Source organism: Hyperolius riggenbachi, chromosome 5 (genome assembly GCF_040937935.1).
Source record: "Hyperolius riggenbachi isolate aHypRig1 chromosome 5, aHypRig1.pri, whole genome shotgun sequence".
Classification (NCBI taxonomy): Eukaryota; Metazoa; Chordata; class Amphibia; order Anura; family Hyperoliidae; genus Hyperolius; species Hyperolius riggenbachi.
This window is the reverse complement of record NC_090650.1, coordinates 285,821,969-285,843,508: the sequence shown is the minus strand read 5'-3', so window position 1 is coordinate 285,843,508 and position 21,540 is coordinate 285,821,969. Positions and strand designations below refer to the sequence as shown.

Sequence of the window (21,540 nt, the reverse complement as noted above, 5' to 3'; positions counted from 1 at the left end):
GAGCCTATCAAGTGGGTGTCAGATACAGCTACCTGATGTCTACTGTCTGCTAGCACATGCTCCATATTAGTAGTTGGGAAATCCTCTAACACCCACTCTCAATAGCCAACATACGCCCCTGATGTGCGCGTGTGAGAGGGGAGGGTGAGCATCATACAAGTGCTTCACTTTTTAGCTTAACCTGGCTCCCCTCCCATCTAGTTCACCACCCACCGCATAAGCCATCAGGGCCCACCCCTCTCCTGCTCGGGAAACAGGAGGACGGCTGCTGCTGGGAGAGTGGAAAGTGTGCTGCTGCTCAGAGGGTCCACACAGCGGCTGCAGAGGGTCTCCCCAGCGCACCTTGGAGGATACATTGCGGTGAAGACAGGTGACACTGAGCAGCCAGCAAGTGACAGGACTCAGCAGGGACACGGCCTGGGCCACCTCATCCACCAGTTCATCCTCAGCACTTAACACAGGAGCACTTTCTTACCAGCAAGCCCCCCTCCCTGCCTGGGCAAAGCCATCCACCACCACTGCTGATGTGAAGACTTCACACAAACATCCCGTAACACAAAGCCAGGCAGAGAATCCAACTTGGAGGGTCTCCCCTGCTTTAGATACATTTGAGATTGCAATAGATTTTTATGAGTCTCCCCCCAGCAACCCCCCATCCAGAGTCCCAGGGCGCAGATCAATCACTCGGCAGCCCAAATAAATAAATAAATACATATTATTGCCCCCCCCCCCCCCCTCTTTCCACTAGATCGATGGATGGTCGGACGTGATCCCTGACTGCCTGCTCCGGGCTGCTGCTTCGTCCACTAACTGCTCCAGCCTTACCCGCGGACTGCCAGAGGGTGGGGGGCAGGCCAAAAAGCAGCAGAGGAAGGTGAAAGGCATTAGAATGCAAGGTCGTGTGCATGGAGAGGGCCACATAACAGTAACAGAGTGAGGAGGGGCGGGGAGGAAGTTTCACCAAACACAATCACAGGACTACAGGAGAGGAGAAGCCAGCTCCAAACTTTCCTGCGCTGGAAGACACAATAGCGGCAGCAGCACTGGAGCACTCACACAAAGCAGCCCAGGAAGGGTCAGAAGATTAGATCCGCCAGGTGGGGGAAGGATGAAGTAAGCCGGGCAATACAGGAGGGAAGCGGGACTGCTGTGACTGCTGAGACCTCCTCCCCCCCCTTCCCTACCCCAAGTAAAGTGAGAAGGATGCTCCGGAGGAAGGAGTGTGGCCCGGGCACCGGACTGCCGCGCTGTGCCGCACGCTGCCAGGGGAGACACATCACTTGGCGGCTAATTGCTTGAGCCCATCCCTCATTTCCATATGCAGTCTGTGTCCCCCTGGCCCAGAGCCAATCCCCTCTCACCCCCGCCGCTAATCGCGATGCATTATTCACCATCACAATTATATACCGACATGCGCAATCCGCGCGCCACCGACACCAGCTCATTTCCGTAATTTTGCAACTCGACTATTTGTGAACAATTTTTTTTTATTTGCCACTGATGTATCTGCAAAAAAGCAGAAACGAGTCCCAGTTCCCAGCAGCAGCATGTCTCGTCGAAAGCAAGCCAAGCCCCAGCATCTGAAATCAGACGAGGACATCGGGACTGAGGTGCTCTCCCATAACGGTAAGGGCACTTACCTATAGCACTAGCCTTTTTTTATTACTATTATTTCCCCAAAAATCACTTCCACCTAAACATCTTGTCCTGGGACCAACTTCTAAACATCCCAACCTGCTGTCTGGATGGGGAGATCACTTCTCTATTTTTTATATATACATGCCCTTTTAGTCAAGTGATTGGTTTATAATTCACTCAATACATGCTTGTTTGTATTTTCCCTTTGCCTTGAAGCTTTTCACCATTGTTTCAATACTGTGAGAACCAGAAAGCTTTTTTATTAGCCTGGACCTAGTATTGACATTTCTATTTAAAGCCTGCCCTCCCTGGATGGGTGAGAAGTTTAGCAGTAGTTTCCACCTGCACAGCAGAACAAGAGTTCAGGCTGGAGACAGTAGCTGTGCTCAGTGCTGCTGCTGCTGATGCTGAGGAGGTGTGAGGCTTGTGTTAGAGGCTGTGTGCTATTGGCAGGGGGTTGTACACTCAATAGGTAGGTGCTGAGCTCTCGTGTTGGAGCACTTGGTGGAGAAGAAAGAGTAGCTGCACAAAAGTTCCACTGATCAGCGGGAGCTTGTATCCTCCTCAGTCTGTGTCCTTCAACTGCAAGTACTGGGGGAATAGAGAAGGGAGGAGGAGGAGGGGGCTTGCTGATCTTGTTTTGGGGATGGAGAAAGATCGAGCCTTGTGAAAGCCTTTCCGGAAACATCGTGCATTCTCATGTCTGAGACACACACGCACACACAAGAAGAGGCAGCTTCAATGCCTGCCACTGCCCTCTCTGCCGGGGAGCTGCTCCCAGGTTCAACCAAAGGTGAGGGGATCCCGTGGGCAGCTAATGTTTGTTTGGGGCTACTCAGGGGGGGTTGTTTTGGAAGCAGCGCTGCTGCGTGTGGTTAAGAGGTTAGAAGGGACAGGAGGAGGTGGAAATGGTGTAAGAGTAACAGATCCCATAGAAGAGCAAGGGAGGTCCTGCATGGACTGCTGCTCTCATACGTTTCTCCAGACCCTGGACCTGCTGCCACCATCCCATTGTCAGTGCATGGTCTCTCACTACCTCTAACTGAGCCTGACTGACCTTTTAACACATATATTTCCTAGTATTTAAAAGGTTTATAGTTTGTATTTTAAAGCTATGCAACATTTTATAATCAAGAGTCACAGGCATGTAATGTTTTTGTTTTAGCTTTATAATGTACTAGTTTCATGTCTTTCATCATTTGTTTCCGATACCAAGGTGACCTAGACATTTAAGGCCCTACATATAAGAGAAGTGATAAACATTCTAGTGGTAATTGAATATGATAGACTGAGAAAATTTGTCAGAAAGAGACTTTCTGTAGCCTTTTTTAGACACATTTTACCTAAATATTCCATAGCTGGGGTGGGTTATGATAGCATTGGAGCGTACACATCTGCCTTTGGACAATTAGGCAGGTTTTTTGCCTCCAAGTAGCCATATCATCCCTCTCTAATAACAGAGGAGAAATAGGAGGAAAGGCCTTGGTGCATATCCTTTGAGGCTGCACTTTCCAGATGCTCTCTTTTATTTCACCAAACAGAACAAGTCATTGTCAGGCTTCAGCAGAGTTTCCTGGATTTGTGGAATAAAGTATCTTTCTTGGAAACTTTTTTTTTATGGTCAGAATTAGTCTTATCTGTGTAGGCTGTGTCAGTAGAGATTAGAGAAGGAGATATGCTAAAAAAGAAATGCTTGCATATGGTGGGTAGATTAGGAGCAAAAGGATCTTTTTTGTCATGGAAATGGTTTTTTGTTTACTTCATCACTTAGCATTTCTTACACTTGGTTTGTTTTGTATTGCACTCAATGACTACATGATCAAATGAATGGATTTATTTCTACAGAATGAGAAAGACAGCCTTTCCATCAAAAGGGTTACATTGCATCCCAGTGAGGATTTTTGAAGCCTGATTATTGTGGGGTCTGAATAGCTTAAAATGTCCTTTCAGTGAAGGCTCAAAAATGAAACTAAATAACCCTTAAAAAATGCAGAGTGACCTATGATAAACCAATTCTTATTGAAAAAAATATTAACTACAAAAATTTGTTTTAAACATCAGAAATTAACTAGAAACATAAAATATTCTGTGCAGCGATACAAACTATTTCAGCTTTACTACAAAACTAGATATTACTATTTTTGTTTTCTTTTGCTTATGTTAGATATTTATTTTAGTGATTCTTAAAAGGTGATCTAGACACAGTGTAATGTGTACAGGATAACAAGCAACCAAACTATATGAACAATTATAAGTGTTAACTTTATACAAAAGCCTACTATTTATTCACTTGCCGAGATTTTTTTTAACAATTACGATAACATATTTACATCATTGTAAGCATCTTATGTGATAACATTTCCTAAAGGGAAGTAAGTACTGTATTGTAATATATATATATATATATATATATATATATATATATATATATACGGTATTCCATGTTTTCTTTGTTTTGAAATAATCTTGTACGCATCAAGCCAAATATAGATTCCAAGTTAGTTGCTGGTTTGTTTATTTTTACACTAACAAAGTATCACAAATTTATGAATGGCCTAGATGTAAATTAATTTACTTGTGCAAAATTAATGTGCAGTTTTATCCCCAGCAATGCAGCTGATTTTTTGTATTGTGTGTTTACGTTACCAATGTAAACACAACAGTCATAATGGTGTCATCGTAGGGTGTGTGGCATTTAATCTTAGAAAGGAAATAATAAAATGTTTAGATAATTCAGTTAGTGAAAGTAAAGTTTGGAACGGTAATAAAATAATGTGCATAATGTTTTAAAGCATTTCATGGCACCTTATGAAACAATGTTATAATTAAAAGCAAGAGAAAATATTTAGGTTCCAAAGAAAGTGTGTACAGCCAATATAGATGTCACTTTAAGTGACTTCCATTGTATATATGGTTCTATCAGCAAGATAGGAGAAGTAACCAGCACAAGCAAGTGGAAGGACTTAAACTCGCTTACATTACAGCTAGAGACAAGCATCTTTTTTGTCATTCTTGGCTGCTCTGATGAATGCTGAATAACAATGAGATGCTATAGTAGCCTGTATTAAAGAAAAAACTTTTACATTACATAATTGTTCTTAGATAAGTATTCAGTTTCACTAGCTAGTACAGAGGTGAACAGTACACCATTAACAATTAAGAATTTGTTAAACAAGTGATTATTTTTATATGCAATGCGAGTGAAATCTGGAAAAAGTGGGTCAGGTTTCCTCATCATGTAGAGCTAATCCTGGCATAGCCTTCCTATTGATCTTAAAGTGGCCAGAAGGTTATTGAACATCAGCTGCGCTGGTTAAATCTGTGTAACTAAAACAAGAAAAAAATCTTGGTTTAAATAGATGATTCCATAATAACGCATTTATTACATAATCAAGTGAAATAATTATTTTAACTTATATAATTGCCAATTTCTTTTTTTTAAAAAAACAAGACCGTAGTTATATTTGGGAAATATTTTATAATGAAATTATTTATGCAAAGTCTTGTTGTGATGGACATTAAAGTGTATTATATTTTAAAGCTGTAGATATAGTTGGGGAATATTTTATCATGAAATCATTCTTACACAGTCTCGCTATGATGAACATTAAGGTGTATCATATTTCAAACACACTGAAGTGGTTAACACATAATGATTTATTATGCTTTAATTAAAACAAAAAAGATTGACATTAAAAAAAATCCAGCGTGCACAAAAATAATTTTAAGCAAGACATATTCACTTAAATTATAATACCTTATCTTGTAAAATGTGACATTTGTAGTGGCCTAACCGACTAAACAAACAAGCTGTACTTTTGAATGTAAAGGGCCTAGTGTATTTTGTGTTAAGTGATTTGTATTATTTATTATGTTTACTTTCTATCAAAATTTCTCAGATTCACATAGTCAACCATTTAATTTGTTTCAGGTATTGTCATTAGTGTCCTGTTTCCAAGTGTTAATGCCCAGCATACACTAGAGATTTATTTTGTTTGGTGACATTGAAAAGGTGGGACTGCACAAAGTGCCAACAGGTTTCCAATGGCTTGTCCCTGAGGGTGGGTGTTTAGAAGTGCTTTGACAAGGCTGGCTGATTTAACCTTTGCCTGTTTTGCCCTGCCAGGGGTGGCCACTAGATGTCAAGCTCATAATACAATTAGTACATCTGTGCAGTTGACCTTGGCAGCATGGTCGCTTCAGTTGTGATAAGTGTTAACACTAGAATTGAGTGTTACCTAGAGATCTTGCTATATGCAGCGCAGATTAGCATGTGCCGATCTTCTGTTAAAAAAAAAAGAGAGAGAGAACTATTTAAACAGGAAACTCTGTTTCTACCCCGCAATTTAATTCATGTGTTTACAGGAATAGGCAAATCAGATACTTCTGGCTTAGGAGGAAATAATAAGTTGCAACTTCATTTGACTCAAACTGTGAGCAGATTTTTATATTTTTTGTTGCTTTTTTTTATTTTATTTATTTTTTTACCTAAACACATCTGCATGACATCCTCCATTTTATACTTTCTTTCTAGTATAGTCATTACTTGATTTATTTCTCGTTTCTTATTAACCCTTTTTCTTTGCAAATTATCAATTGTGAAATACGTTATACTATTATAAACACTTGTAAATAATCATATAAACCTTAACAGTATTATTTTGGCATTACACCAGTGGATTTACAATATTCCGACTGAGATATATCTGTATAATTAACACCTGCAGCACAGAATAGCTTTTAAATACAATTAATTGCCATATATAATATTTTGGAAAGATTATCCCATCTTTTGCATTTCAGCCCACAAGCCATGTATTTGATGTTTTTTTTACAGAGTAATTTACATGACATACTGTACTCAATTAGAATTATTCAATTTCATGTTAAATAAGCCTATGGCTTAGTCTGATATATTGTGTACCCTAAGGGTATTGTCAAAACTATTAAGCTTTTATTCAAATATTTATTTTAAAGCTACAATGATTGAATACAAAAACAGTAAAAATCACTTTATTTTATATTCTATGCCCATTACAGAAAAAAATGTAATCAGCAGCATGAATAACATAAAAAAATGCTGAAGCTGGGTGCAGTCGTCACAATGTTTTATATAAACAGTTATCACTGTATTATGTTTTGTTTAATATATTTTGTGTGTCGACAATTCAGTATTACCTGTTCCAAAATAATATAATTGATGTTTCTTCTGGGTATCATGTGTAATATAGACATTTAAAAAAAAACAGAATTGAACTCATTCTATACAATATGGAATTCCTAAATTAGTAAGATTTTTTTTTTTTAAATCTGGGATTTGGCTGAAGATGGGTGGATAAATATATCTCTGTTTGCAGAATGCTTAAAAAGCTAATGATTGCTTTCATGAATACATACAGCAAATGGGGAAAATAAGGCAGTTGGTAACTATGCCACAGGTGGTTGTTACTTAACAAATTCTGAGATTTAGGCCACTGAATTGATTAATCTAAATATGCTAGGTCTATAACATTGTGCATAGCAATAGTGCCCTCCACTGTTCACTGTCATATAGACAGCCATTGTGGTCTTTGAAAGAGGGCAAAAATTTCTATTGAGTCTGGAATTTCATCTACATTGTTGAACACAGTAGGGGTCTCTATTTGTCTCCTCCTGTTTCACAGCTTGGGCTCTGTATGTGATAATTCATCTTCTTTTATGGGAATCACGGCCATCATAAAGAGTTAAAAAGATTTAATTTGCAAGAAAAAAATGCCCTCTGCTTTCTAGAATTCAGGAAACTTCATCTCCAGAAAAAAATATGTTATAAAAGTTGGATATGTATCCAATATAAACTTATAAGCTTTTATTTTTGCCTCAAATTAACAATCTATTATTAAAATTCATGCATGCACTAGCTGCATGTAAAACAGCAAAACTAGTGCTAGGTTAGCATGTACATGCACCAGCTTTCCTAATTGATTTCATGCTTTTGTGTCATATGAGCTTTGCAGACTATCAAGAAATATATCTAGCAAAGCAGCTTTAGCAGAAGGATCTTAAGTCACGTGTAAGAGTACACCTATATACTCATCATGTGCCATAACAATGCCAAGTTTAAATAGGTTGTCTTTTTTACTTGATATACAGCTTACAGATCTATTCCTATTTGTGTTAGCATGTACTAGTAAGAAGAAAATATAAACCTACCATGCTTATTTAAATATAATCTGTTGCAAACAAGTGAGCACTTGCATAAGAGGCAGTTCACAAATTTGATACAGCAACATGTTTCAGTTGAGTCTGTCAGCGTTCAGATCGATGTCACAAAATTCATTCTGTATGCAGCCATTTTGAATAACTATCCACAGTGTCCAGGCACAGAAAAGTATCCAAAGGTCACACTTTGCAGAGATGTCTGATATAAATACAAAGCATCATGACATCTGATTTTCGCTACTCATATAGTCTTAGCAGAGTGAAACTGTAAAGGGAAAGGATATTCTTGTGTGTCGCAGTTAGCTCTGCAACACTGTGATCTTACCATATATGTCATGGACTTGTTGTAACTGTACATCATCATGCTTCATTGTAAAGGCTACATGCATTTTTCATTGTCCCTTATTTCACAGACATGACCACAAATATTAGATGTATAAAATTAAAATTATAAACTAAACTCAATTTGTTGTTTTTTAGTTGGTGAAACATGGTATGAAAATTTGGGCCTAGATATTCAAATGATACAGAGTTGTGTAAAACACACCAGAGTGCAATGTAGGCAGGTCAGAAGCAATTGTATAAAAATAACACCATTATCAGCTATGTAACATAGATGTTGACGTACCTTGGTTCAAATAAGGATTAATTCAAAGTTTGAACCATAACTTTGATTTATAGAACCATCTTTGGCCCTCTTTGGTGTCTTACGTTTTGTATTTTAGATTGTTATCAGTAAAAATTAGAATATTTCTCTTTGAATATATTGCGCAATGACAAGTGTTTTATTTATGTCAAATAACTAATATGCTATTAGTTATTATTAGTTATTATGAACTGCCAGGAGTTAATTCATATTACTTTTCTGGTTTTGTGTAAATGCAAAAGAACTAAAGCTCACAGCAAACTAGTAACTGTTCTTTTCTCTTAAGCATTTACAGTCTAGCGGAAAATGGAATCAAGTAAAATGAGAGATGTTGCTCACTGTCAAGTCAGAGTTAAAACTGGTAAACAAATGAATTATTTATATATACTTGAGTCAGTTTTAAATGCTTTTACTAATTTCCTACTATATATATATATGTTCTCTTGGCTATGAATAATTTTAGTATGGGGCTTTCTTCCCATTGCTACACTTTAGAGGCCTATATTTTCTTCTTCTTCAGAGCTACAGAGTCTTAAAAACAAAATGGTTCCCCTTTTCTGTGCCTTTAGCATACTGTACCTGCTGCTCAAATAAACTGATATTGCTTTATCAGCTTTTATTTAGCAAGCCAATTAAGACCGGGAGCAACTATTAAATATTAAACAGGCCTGCTAAACATAGTGTTCTTCGGTGTCTGTGACACTTCTCACTTACTCAAATTTTACTTAACTTAATGGGAAATACAGCTGATCTTAAATATCTGTATTGGCTGACGTGTCCCACATAAATGTTCTTATATATAAATGTAGAGGACATTTACTGTGAGATGTCTTTTATTTTCTCTGAAATGGGCTAATATTGCTCTATGCTAAATAAAGAAAGCATTTTGTATATTGATGTATTGCTATTTTTGCTCACTGTACAGAACAGTATAGTTTGTTGTGTAGAATCCCACAACGGGTAAGGTACACCTAATTACGCAAGTTTGTATATCACACCTTTTAGTTTTTAAATGGCATACTAACAAAAGTTATAAAACACTGTTTCTACTTTAGTACTATAACAATGCTGTGACATCTTTTGTTTATAACACGTTCTTATAATTTATATATCAATAATGCTATTTTGGGATGGACGTTGGCCATTTTTACAATCTGGTGATGCTGATACCTAGATGCGAATGGTGAGCACTACTGTCTTCCTTGTTTAGAGGAACAGAGGTAAATCAGCACACTACTATTTCACAAGAATACATTCAAATTCAAAACAAGACTGGCAGTGTTAATTCATCCAATTCTACAGGAAATCACTTAAAGGGAAACATGCCTCTTTTACTTTTAAACTGCTATAAAACAAAACCATTTCTAAGTGAACAATTCTGAACACGATAGTGTGTTTGATTTGCAAAAAAAAATGCAGCACAGCTGGTCTCAGGGTTACATACAACGTAACTGCATAAGCACATTGAAAAGAGAACTGCCTAAGGTTTGCATTGGACATTCTTGTGTCTGACGCTATGCTTCGCTATTTTTGTGTGCGTATGTGTTTGTGTGTGGGTATGTGTGCGTGTATATATGTGTATACACACACACACACACACACACACACACACACACACACACACACACACACACACACATAAAACATTCTGATGTAATTTATTAATTATTGCCGGTGTCTATTAATTGTTAATACTCTTTTGGATTATTGCATGGTTGAATATAAGGGTATTATATTTAACCCTGCCATTTTAAGCTTAGGTTAAGAATAGATTGCCGAAATAACCACCAGACTATATTTTCATTTTTCTTTGGCAATTTATTGGGTGATAATCCTTTTTCACTCTAGCGTTTAAAACATATTCCTTGAAGTCATGTATGATATATATATATATATATATATATATATATATATATATATATATATATATATATATATATATTCATCAATTTTATACTTTCCACCATCTTTATAAATTCAGTGAACAACAATAATATATTAATAATATATAGGGAAGTCTCTACTACTATTAATCTTTGCTTTATATTTGCCAGTTTTAGATTAGAAGAAATTATACTTAATCATAACTTTCATGTGAGTCTGATTTCATGGGGTTTAACACAATTAACCTAAGAAATATTTTTTATAACAGTATGACTGGAATTTTCGGATCTTTCCCCTATATGTAATTAGTTTGTTGCTACTGTCTTTTGTCTCATCACGTGAAAAAAATGGTTTATGTCTGTAATATCCTGACAAGGCTATTGAAGCTTCTGAGTAATATGTGTGCATTCCTACTGTGTAGCTTTTAAAATACTAGAAATGTTTTTTATATGTTCATTCCTCATTCCAGCACAGCTATTTATTTGATCAGGTGTGAATTAGAATTCTGTTCATTAAACATGCTTGTTATTCAGTACAAGAGGGTAACGCAAGTCAGAGGAAGTGACTGCCTACAACAGTAATTAAACATGTGTAACCAATTAGTGGGTTTTCTGCAATGGCACAAGCATATAATTTACAGAGCCTTTCTATAAGAATAGATGAAAATAGGTACAAAACGTGTGTCTGACTAGAGCATACTTATGTTTAAACATGTCAGCAGAAATGTATTTAAAATATGTAATTCTTAGTTTGTTCACAAATCTGTGAACTCGATGCTTGGTCGCAATAACATGTAATTTTACTTTTCATTTAACAAAATATGGCATTTGACAGCATCAATTATTTTTGAAGAGAACTAGCAGTTAACTGTCTTCTATTCTTATAGCGAAGCTGCAATTTATACCTAGAACTTAATGTATATTTGGTCACATTAAATATCTTTGTAATACTTCTTTGGTCCAGGCCAAAGGCTTCGTTTTCAGCCACTTACATTGTTGTTGTATTAAAGTGCAACAAAACAGAAATGATATATTAATAGTGAGCCCATTTAGAGAGTAAATAGGATTGAATTTATCTTCAGCTGATCTTTTAAAATAGCATTTAATCCACATTTGATTGCCATTTAATTTCACAGAAATTTTTCCAAAAGGTGAATTTAATTTTTGGTTAATTACGCAGTAAAGTGAAATTACATACAATCTGAGGTGTCTCATCTTAGTATATAGATAATACATCTATGCAGTCAGAGCACATTTGAGTAACAGAGGTTCAGTATGTGTTGTCAAGTACTGCTTCAGGTTTGAAAGGTTACAGATTAGTTTAGCAATGTTAACTGAACTGGCAAAGGCATCTCTAATTTTACTGGAAATTAGGAAGCTTGATGCTAAAGGGGAATCCTAATGAGCCCATCAAAAGCTTGATTTGTACCCAACAGACAAGGTTGCTGTGAATTGTATGAAAATATTGGAAATCAATGCCTTCTATGGAATTTCATTAAGAAGCAGTATCCACAATTGATAGAGCTTCATAATTTGATGGATTGTGTAAAGAAAATTATTAGCTAGGTATAAGGAGTCATAGAACACTAACACAGGGCTTGAAAATGGTTGAAGTAAGGGTAATTTGTACAAAATAAAAAGTATTGATTTTACTTGTGCAAAATTTTCAAATGTAGAGTGGTTTATCTTTCAGCTTAATAGCTTACGCAATCTTTTCATTTACTCCTAGCTGTACCTGGGGAAGGAGCAGATGACGGTGATAGCGGGAATGAAAGTCGAAGTGGAAGTGAGGAGACCAACGTTTGTGAAAAATGTTGTGCTGAATTCTTCAAATGGTCAGACTTTTTAGAGCACAAGAAGGCCTGCACTAAAAACCCCCTTGTTTTAATTGTAAATGATGATATAGCAGCAACACCTTCAGAAGAGTTCCCTGAGCCCTCTCCTGTAAGTTCTCAAAGTGATCACGCAGAGAGTGAAGCTGCAGAGGAATCAGTCCAGATAGAAAATAATGACACATGTGCTGTAAAAGAAACGGAGAAGGAAGAGGAACCCATGGAGGTTGAAACCACAGAAGAAAAGAACTTTCCAAGTCAAGAAGCCTCAAATAACACTAGTCCTCTACCTCAGAGTCAGATAGCTGATCCATCTTCCATGAATAATTACAACATGCCAAACACTAATGTTACATTAGAGACTTTGCAAAGTACAAAAGTAGCAGTTGCACAGTTTTCACAGAATGCACGGTGTGTAGGTGGTACCAGCGCTGCCACTGCAGCTACAGCAATGGCTATTCCAATGATTCTAGAACAATTAATGGCACTGCAACAGCAGCAGATTCACCAACTGCAACTCATTGAACAAATACGGAGTCAGGTAGCACTTATGAACCACCAGACACTGCGTCCTCCACTACCCATTCCAGCCCCAACTCAAAATCCTCCAGTTCCTACATCTAGTCAGTTGCAAGGTTTTACCACACATGCACCCCTACAGCTAGCACCTATAGTCCCACCAACACTTCCAGGAGCAGTACCTAGCAACCAAGCACCCTCATTTGAAAACTTACACCATACATCACAGCCTGCCTCTGGAGCGAGTACCCCAAATATTCCATGTTCTGTCTCTTGTACACCTACTGAGTCAAGTACATCATTATCAACTAATGTTAAATCAGCATCTGTAACTCCTAGCCCCATTCCTAATAATACAACTAATTCATCTCTTCCGCAAAGCTCCTCCACCCCTCCATCTATTGGACATGGAAATATCCTAACCTCGCCTTCAAGTTTGCCAAGCCCACTTCTACCTCAGAGCTCCTCAAATAGTGTGATCTTCCCCAATCCACTTGCCAGCATAGCAGCAACAGCTAATGCATTAGACCCTCTTTCAGCACTCATGAAACATCGTAAGGGAAAGCCACCAAATGTATCAGTATTTGAGACAAAATCAACTGAAGACCCATTTTTTAAACATAAATGTCGGTTCTGTGCCAAGGTCTTTGGAAGTGATAGTGCTTTACAAATTCACTTGCGCTCTCATACAGGTGAAAGGCCATTTAAATGTAATATATGTGGAAACCGTTTTTCCACAAAAGGCAATCTAAAAGTTCATTTTCAAAGGCACAAAGAGAAATATCCCCATATCCAAATGAATCCCTACCCTGTTCCAGAATACCTTGACAATGTCCCTACTAGTTCTGGAATACCATATGGAATGTCACTTCCTCCTGAAAAGCCAGTTACAACATGGTTAGATAGCAAACCTGTATTACCAACTATTTCGACATCCATTGGGTTACAACTTCCTCCCACAATTCCAGGTGTTAATAACTATGGTGACTCACCAAGTATTACCCCAATAAACAGATCACCACAAAGGCCATCTCCCACTTCCAGTGAATGTAACTCTATGTCACCACATATAAATCACCTTGATCCTTGCTTGGTCACCTCTTGCGAATCTTCCCAGTCTGCCCTGACAGTAACCACTGCTGTTCCAAAAACTGAGCCCATTGTCCTTCCCCCTACAATTCCAAGAACTTGTGAGCAACCTGTTACTGGACAATTATCATCTCCTGTCACCACAGCTTCCACAGCTATTGCCCCTCTTACAGACACTAGTACTTCTACAAGCCTCCCTAACCCTGTGCTTCCAGTAATGTCTGATCAGTTCAAGGCAAAATTTCCATTTGGTGGGCTTCTGGAGTCTATGCAAACATCTGAAACATCAAAGCTGCAACAACTAGTTGAGAACATTGATAAAAAGATGACAGACCCAAACCAGTGTGTAATTTGTCACAGAGTCCTTAGCTGTCAGAGTGCGCTTAAGATGCATTACAGAACGCATACAGGCGAAAGACCATTTAAATGCAAAATTTGTGGACGTGCATTTACTACTAAAGGCAATTTAAAAACTCATTTTGGCGTCCATCGGTCAAAGCCACCACTAAGAGTTCAGCATTCATGTCCCATTTGTCAGAAAAAGTTTACAAATGCTGTTGTTTTGCAGCAACATATCCGTATGCATATGGGTGGACAGATTCCAAACACCCCTTTACCAGAGGGCTTCCAAGATGCAATGGACTCTGAGCTTTACGATGATAAGAATCTTGAAACAATGAGCAATTATGATGAGGACTTTGATGACAATTCTTTAGATGATGACCTAGACATGAAAGATACGTCAACTGATACATCAAAACCACTAATGCCATTCTCTGAATCATCGCCAGCCTCACCCCCCACTGTTATTTCAAGTATAGCTGCTTTAGAAAATCAGATGAAAATGATTGACTCTGTAATGACAGCCCAGCAGTTTATCGGCTTAAAAAATTTAGAAAATGGTTCTGGTGAAAGTGATCGCTTAAGCAATGATTCTTCATCAGCAGCGGGGGATCTTGAGAGCCACAGTGCAGGTAGCCCAGCAATGTCCGAGTCTTCGTCATCAATGCAAGTTTTGTCACCTGCACATAGTCACAGTGAAAGCATAAGATCAAAATCTCCACATGCAGTGAATCAAGAAGAACCACCAGAATTACATCTTAAAACAGAAAAGCCTGACAGTCCCATACCTGCTCCTGTAACTGAAGGTGCACTGGATCTGACATCTACCACTCCTGTGAGACCAATCATCAAAGAAGAGGCTCCTTTTAGCCTGCTGTTCCTGAGCAGAGAACGTGGTAAGTTTAAAAGTACTGTTTGTAATATCTGTGGCAAGCCTTTTGCTTGCAAAAGTGCATTGGAAATTCACTACCGCAGCCATACTAAAGAACGGCCATATATTTGTACAGTCTGCAGTCGTGGGTGTTCCACTATGGGTAATTTAAAACAACACTTACTGACACACAAATTGAAAGAGCTCCCATCTCAGTTATTTGAACCCAACTTTACTCTAGGTCCCAGCCAAACCACTACTAGCCTGGTCACCAGCACAGCGCCTGCCATGATCAAAATGGAAGTGAATGGTCACACCAAGCCGATCTCACTGGGTGAAGGTTCCCACCTTCCAGCCGGAATCCAGGTTCCTGCTGCACCACAGACAGCGATGAGCCCAGGCATCACTCCTATGCTGGCACCCCCTCCACGACGAACGCCCAAGCAGCACAACTGTCACTCCTGTGGGAAGACCTTCTCTTCAGCAAGTGCACTACAGATACATGAACGTACTCATACTGGTGAAAAGCCATTTGGTTGCACAATCTGTGGTAGAGCATTTACCACAAAAGGGAATCTTAAGGTAAGGTGACATCTCTCTAGTCATACAAAAGAAACCTTAGGAATTGGGGGGAGGGGGGGAATTTGTCAGCTCAGTATTTAAAAGTTCTCACATTTGCATAGTTGCAAATGTCAATGCCATGTCATAATGCACATGATATACCATTCTCATAGTTAGAGAAAATATGCCCATGAAGAAAAAGCACCACTCAATTTTAAGGTAATGCAAAAATATTATACAATAATCAATAACTCCACGATTGATCAGTTCATAACAATAATGCTTAGTGTGTTTTGCCTTCTTAAAACAGAAATTATTTGCAAATAACTTCTGTTTTAACAATGCAAAACACACTAAGCATTGCTTTTTAGTAGGAGGGCTTTTTGGTCTCTTTTAGTCCCCGATACTTTCCTAGTGGTTTTGGGTCATCCCGAGCTGCTTGGTTACTCTGTTCATAAAATTAAAAAACAATATTAAAAAAATCCCCCAAATTAACAATGACTGCCATGAATATAATAACCACTAATCAATTCCTGTGCCCAGAAATATGTATATTGCAATAATTCCTGTGCCCAGAAATCTGTATTTTGCAATAATGAATCATCCTGCATTCATAATTGACCCCCTAAGTGAGTGAACCCGGGTTCAATATTATGCAAAAAGGTAGATGGATCTGGGTCAGAAGACCATGCTAAAGTGCTTGTGCATAAATCAAACAACAGTGAATGAATAAAGTGCTAGAAAAGGTACAATTAATGTCAAATAAACCATGCAATTCATGTGTTCAAAACAAATGTTCCTCTCCTCTTGAGAAAGTAGGGTGCCATACTTGTGGGGTCTGTCGGGAGTCTCGGTTCCTCACTGCCTTTTCGTCATCGCCCGTTCTTTAAATATATCTTGTATCTTGGGTGACGTGTTCCTTCACTATGCACTTTACTCTCACTATACAGGCTGATCCCTGTTCATGTTGCAGGGTCTCTTTTTTGCACATATGAATTTGTTTTTATTTTTATGAATTGATCATGGAGTTTTTGTTTATTGTATAATATGATATAATAAACATTGTATTTTATTTTTTGCATTACCTTAAAATTGAGTGGTGCTTTTTACACATGGGCATCTTTATTCTAACTATGCAATTGTTTCCGTACCTTAGCACACTCAGTTATTGCAAGTGTGCGGAAAAACTTCCATTTATGATATAACGTTCTGAAAGCTGCCAAGAACTTCAGAGTTTAGTTGTGCCCCAAATGCTTTAAACGTATGAGAACACTGTATGCACGTGCTGCAGATGATCCCTTGAATGATGATTAATATAGTCTCTAATCTACGTGCAGCTGCAGTTGCTATTTCATTTGTATGTATACTTTTCAAGGTTTATTGGTCCCTATGAATACAGCTTCACATTTGAAGGTCAGTCCTGTCATTTATAGCACTTTTGTTGTGACAATGGCATTTGTCATAAAACATTGCTACCCAAAATACTGCTAAGTAGTAAAACACAGCAATGGGACGTTTGATATATTCCTTGTTGCAGTTTTTTTTTTTCAGACCTGTGTTCAAGTTCCTCCAACAGTGCACATTTTGTAGGTAACCTTACTTGAGAACAGGTGGGATGACTGGTGCCTCAACAAAAAAAATTGACTACCTTTCTGGATATCCAACAAAATGTGCAATGCTGGTGGGACTTGAGACCAGGTTTGAGAAACCATGATTTAATGTAACCCTGCTAATTTGAATACCAGCATCATTTATGTCACTGCCTCTGTGTGTATGTGTGAAACTAGTTCTTGCGGAACTCACAACTGTGCAATCACAGGGTAAGAAAGAGAATATTTTCCATCAGATTTTTAAGAACTCTAAAGACAAATTTCTGATATATTTTCGACATAGCTAAATGGAACTAACAAGCAGTATTTTATTCTCTATATTTTGGGACTAAAATTCATACTGTATTATCACATTTAAAGGCTAGCAATATTACTTGTGATAGATATGATTAATTTTCCTTCCTACCCTGGTTTTGAATATGTTTAATTTGCATGTCTAACACTAATACCTTATATCTTTTTTAATACAGAGAGCTTAGCTCCAAAAAATATTCTTTTACAGCCATGGGATTTAGAGTTGTCCGTTCTAGCTGTATACCATTGTTTAGGGGATTGAATTTTCAATGTCTTTGATCCTTAAAAGCACAATGTCTACAATGTATTATGGCCTAAGTAGATACAACATGCTATGTTGTCTTCTCAAAAAAAAAAAAAAAAAAACACAGCAAAAAACTAGGAGTATCATTATGCTGCTTGGAGACCCTTCCATAAGGAATAATTGGCAAATGTAATCTCCCCTTGAGTCTGGAATCTAGCCTTCTGTGAGCACCTAATTGAGTGGAGCCGTTACTCTCTTTTAATGGATATTTAGCTCAAAGAGGCTTTTAAAAATGAGCTTACAAAATTAAAAATTGAAATTTTTTTTGTATTAAAAAATACACAACAGTTACGTGTTTGTTGAGCGATCAAAAACTGAAAGTAGGTACACTCGGTACTCATAAAAATATTCATATAGCTAGAAAAAATATCTTTAGAGCCACAGCTTTTGATAGGCCTCAACCTTTTTTTTTGTAATTCATTTTTTATTAATATCAGTAGAATACATTCTTGCAAGGTTTCCCTGAGCTGAGAAATTTAGCAAAGACATTTAAAATAAACTTGTTTATGTGTTTATACTAAATTATTATTTTTACCATTGGTGAATAAAATATTTATAGGATTTAGCTATACAGAGTTCATCACCACTGCCAACTCCCTCTAGGTACAAGGCACGATTCCTCAGCCATCTGGATATTGAACAAGCCATGGCATGTCTTGCACTCTTTTTCTGAAGGTTTAGAAGAGGGAGAAAATTTTGTTTTACATAAATGTTCTTTGTTTGTGTTGCCTGCTACTGTATGTTTTCTTGCTTTACAATATTGTGCAGAAGAGGAAGTATTGCAGTAGACATTTAATAACGCTTGGCTTTATTATTTTGTGCGCCTATAAGATATAATTGCAGAATTCACAGACATGTTAGAACCATTGCCAGCATTATTGTTGTAATCCAAAATAATTTTCCATATAAAATGAAAAAGAACAGAAGCTATAGATCTGAATAATGGTCAAAAACCTGATAAGCTGCATTTCCTAATAATATGATATCATCTCATGGTAACAACAAATCCATATGATGATATCAACAAATATTCTTGCATGCAGATCATTCACTTAAGTCAGTCCAGTATGCATAGAAGGGGATCAGAAAATGCTGGCACATATCAGTCCTCTATGTAAGCAATTGAACAAAAATACTTTAAAAGACCATTTGCTTAGCAAATACACCGACGTTTATTTGTCTGTGTGTGTGCGTGTCTATATATATATATATATATATATATATATATATATATATATATATATATATATACACACATATATACATACATATTTTATTTCATTTTTTGTTTTGTTTCATGTAAACATATGTAATTTTCAGTATAGTGCTAAAACATACTTATGAATGTATATTTTGCCTCTTTTCCTTTTTTTTTTATATATCTAGGTTCATATGGGGACACACATGTGGAATAATGCCCCTGCACGACGTGGTCGCAGACTTTCAGTAGAAAACCCTATGGCTTTGTTAGGTGGAGATGCACTGAAGTTTTCCGAGATGTTTCAAAAGGATTTGGCAGCTCGAGCAATGAATGTTGACCCCAGCTTTTGGAACCAATATGCTGCTGCTATCACAAATGGGCTGGCCATGAAAAACAATGAGATTTCTGTTATACAGAATGGAGGCATTCCCCAGCTCCCAGTAAGCTTGGGTGGAACTGCAATCCCACCATTAGGCAACCTGTCTAGTGGAATGGACCGAGCACGTACTGGCAGCACCCCTCCTATCATTAGTATGGACAAAATGGGCACTGACTCTATTATAAATCGACCATTCACAAGGTTTATTGAGGAAAACAAGGAAATTGGTATAAACTGAGTGCTATTAGAAAAGACAGTAAAAGAAGACTTAAATCGCTTATCAAGTGTTGTACTATTTAATGTACAGATTTTTGAACATTTATCACAGTGTCCTAATCCAAAACATACTGTCCCTTTTCCCCAAAAATGCATTATCTTGTGGTTGCGGAAGAGAGTTGATTTTCTTTTTTTTTCTTTTTTTTTTTATATTTTATTTTTTTGCAAGACCATGCATGGTACTTTCTTTTACATTTGAAAAATGACTGGACTGGACTTTTAACCCCATTTAATTGAATTTGTTGATTCAGGCTACACACAATGATCTGTTTTCCTACAAGAAAAAATCAGTTCAACTGTTGTAAAAACCATGTCTCCAAAAATGTACTGGTTTTATTCAGATTAGATATAAACTTGAAATTTGTTTGTAAAAAAATCTAATACAATGCTAAATATACAATTTAGTATATGCAGATGCTGTGTATTATTGCAGTATTCTTGTTGGTAGTATTTATAATAACTTCATGCGGGTACTCAAGAGGAAATAAGCCCAAATGTACCGATATTTTCTACCGCTAGGTACATCAGAATTTGTGCCCTTTTCTTAGCAAATTCTGTCTGCTAAAGCCAGTTATGTTTATTCCAATGCAGATGAAATTGTGATATTTTATTTGGGGAGATAGCATGCTTTACCTGTGCGAGTATCTGTAACAAATCCTTTTATTTAAATATTTGTAGCTGCTATGTGGACAGTTGTTCAATATAAATGAGAAATGTTGTGTGGAGAAATAGTTCAATGGTTGAAAATCCACTTACAAAACTTTTTTTTTCACTCTAAAGTATTCACACCATAGGAAACTGTGAATAAAAAAATCTCCATGTTAACTTCACTGTACAATAAAAGGTAATGTTTGTATAATGTGCTTGAAAATTTTTAATTTATATGACTGCACTTTTAAAATTTTGTATAAGTTTGTCTAGAAGTAAAAAAAAAAAGATGAACAAATATGTAAACTATTTAAAATAGTTGATTTGATCAAAAGCAACTCAAGTAAATACAGCAAGAAAAAAATTCAAGAAAAAAGTGTTATAGGTTTCCCATTATTATCTGTATTACTATTTTTTAAGGATTTGACTACAGAATGGTGCATTTAAGAAAGAGTGTTAGAAATAATAACTTAAAATGGAAAAAAATACTGGTTCTTCATCAGCTTTTTAGGGTTGAACATGATTTCCAAGTGGATTTGAATTGTTACTTTTGACGTGCTTTAATCAGTTTCTCTAGCTATGGGTAGGTAAGAGCTGTATGATAATTTAAAAGTGTTTTTGCCTTCAAAACATCATTAAAAGTGTTCTGTGCTCCCATTTTCCCCTTTTACACTGCAGCTGCAGTTCCAGTAGTACCTGTCAACTGGATGGACATAAATCAAGTCTTGGATGACAGGCAGGTGGTTAAAGTTTGAAACGGGATGGTGCCAAAATAGAAAGAATTGCTTTTAGCATATTCTTAAAGACCGCGTTTATTTGGTTAGGAATATTTGAATGCAAACTATGCAAAACAGACCATCTTGATTATGGTCTTGCTAACATTACATCAATTTTTTGGTGTTTTTCCACAGCGCGGAAACATTAAAAATGACAGCTAATATTATTGAATGGTCTTGCTCACATCATGTGCTTTTTATGTTTGTGTTTAAAAGCCTGATAGTTTGTTGCAACCTTCTGAGTTCTACAAATGTTAGTATTCAGTTTATTGCAATGCAACCAGGAATGCACCAGACTATTCACACTTAAAGGGAACAGAAGGTGAGAGGGATATGGAGGCTGCCATATTTATTTGCTTGTAAACTATGCCAGTTGCTTGGTAGCACTGTTGATCTTCAGGCATAAATAGTGTTTGAGTCAAAACCCTGGAACAAGCATATGGCTAATCCAGTAAAACTCGAGTCAGCTGAGT

The 21,540-nt window shown here is 37.1% G+C and overlaps 1 protein-coding gene across 5 annotated transcripts; it reads left to right on the top strand.

The window, feature by feature from the left end:
- Positions 1-256: 256 nt before the first annotated feature.
- On the top strand, positions 257-20,481 carry SALL3 (spalt like transcription factor 3). Of its 5 annotated transcripts, XM_068237049.1 has the most exons (5): positions 2,352-2,431; positions 8,769-8,843; positions 12,095-15,043; positions 15,260-15,600; positions 19,174-20,481. In XM_068237049.1, exons 2-5 carry the CDS (start codon positions 8,789-8,791, stop codon positions 19,603-19,605), a joined length of 3,777 nt encoding a protein of 1,258 aa, XP_068093150.1. In that variant the 5' UTR covers positions 2,352-2,431; positions 8,769-8,788; the 3' UTR covers positions 19,606-20,481. The 5 variants fall into 5 exon arrangements, with proteins under 5 accessions (XP_068093148.1, XP_068093146.1, XP_068093147.1 ...); XM_068237047.1 differs by lacking the exons at positions 2,352-2,431; positions 8,769-8,843 and adding an exon at positions 257-1,626; XM_068237046.1 differs by lacking the exon at positions 8,769-8,843 and having other exon boundaries at positions 1,997-2,431.
- Positions 20,482-21,540: the final 1,059 nt, after the last annotated feature.